This window comes from Sinocyclocheilus anshuiensis, unplaced genomic scaffold, assembly GCF_001515605.1.
Source record: "Sinocyclocheilus anshuiensis isolate Anshui unplaced genomic scaffold, SAMN03320099.WGS_v1.1 scaffold36, whole genome shotgun sequence".
Taxonomy (NCBI): Eukaryota; Metazoa; Chordata; class Actinopteri; order Cypriniformes; family Cyprinidae; genus Sinocyclocheilus; species Sinocyclocheilus anshuiensis.
Genome location: NW_015554072.1, coordinates 500,028 through 501,089, shown reverse-complemented (window position 1 = coordinate 501,089; position 1,062 = coordinate 500,028). Strand labels below are relative to the sequence as shown.

The 1,062-nt window shown below is 39.8% G+C and overlaps 1 protein-coding gene across 3 annotated transcripts in view; it reads left to right on the top strand.

Annotated features, from left to right (window-relative positions):
* Positions 1-1,062, top strand: part of LOC107668739 (protein phosphatase 1F-like) — a 12,378-nt gene extending 11,316 nt beyond the window's left edge. For all 3 annotated transcript variants that reach the window (XM_016460713.1, XM_016460715.1, XM_016460714.1), the window contains one exon: positions 132-1,062. In XM_016460713.1, coding sequence (XP_016316199.1) covers positions 132-469 — 338 coding nt within the window. In that variant the 3' untranslated portion in view covers positions 470-1,062. The remainder of the gene's footprint in view (positions 1-131) is intronic.

Here is a 1,062-nt window from a genome sequence, read left to right as displayed (position 1 = left end):
TGTATATATATATATATATATATGCGTGTGTGTGTATGCATTACACAGCTCTACCCAGCTGAATTTGTAATTTTTTTTAGAGTGCAAGTTAGTAAAATACATTTTATATAATTTTTTCTAACCCTCAATAGGTGATTTTGATCAGAAGCCGTACGTCTCTAACGAAGCTGATAGCTCCTCGATCCAGCTGAACGGGCATGAAGAATACATTCTGCTTGCTTGTGACGGCTTCTTTGACGTGGTTCGGCTTGGGGACGTCCCGGGGCTGGTCCTGGAGGCTCTGAGGGAGGCCGGAGGCTCGGGGGAGGATGTGGCCCAGACTCTGGTAGCCCATGCTAAAGCTGCTGGATCCAGTGATAACATCACAGTTCTTTTGGTGTTCCTCAAAGATCCGCAGCAACTTTTGACCTACGAGATGACTTCCAGAGCAGAGCAAGGAGGAGCTACGGCTGCAGCCACAGGGATCTGAAAGGTGTTAATAGGAATAAATTGTCCATGATAGAAGCAAATCAGAGGACCAAGAGCATCTGATGGTCTGTTCATCATCTGGAATGATATTTTAAAGAGTTGTTGAATTTGAAAAGAATATGTGATTATTGAGGTAATCCGAAACGAGTCCAGTCATGCATTCAGAAGAAAGCTTCAAACGCAGGTGAAAGAAAGGCGTTTCCTCGTTTGTTTTTTCCAAGAATGTCTGATCCTTGGTCATTTATTAACTCTCTTTGTTGCTACCTTTGAACTTGCCTTAATTTTTAAACAACATGTTTCCATCTTTTAACTATTTGCCTTGTTTTTACCAGCTTATATACATTTACTGGTGCTTAAAGGGATAGTTATGTGAAAAATTAAAATCCTGTCATCATTTACTCACCCTCATGTCATTCCAAACCTGTATGGCTTTAATTTTTTGTGTAGAACATAATATGGAACATAATAGATATTTTGTTTGTTGAAAAATATTGGTAACCAAACCGTTCCGGTTCCCATTGACGTCCACTCTATGGACAAAAAATACAATGGAAGTCAATGCCAAAACTGTTTAGTTGCCAACATTCTTCAAAA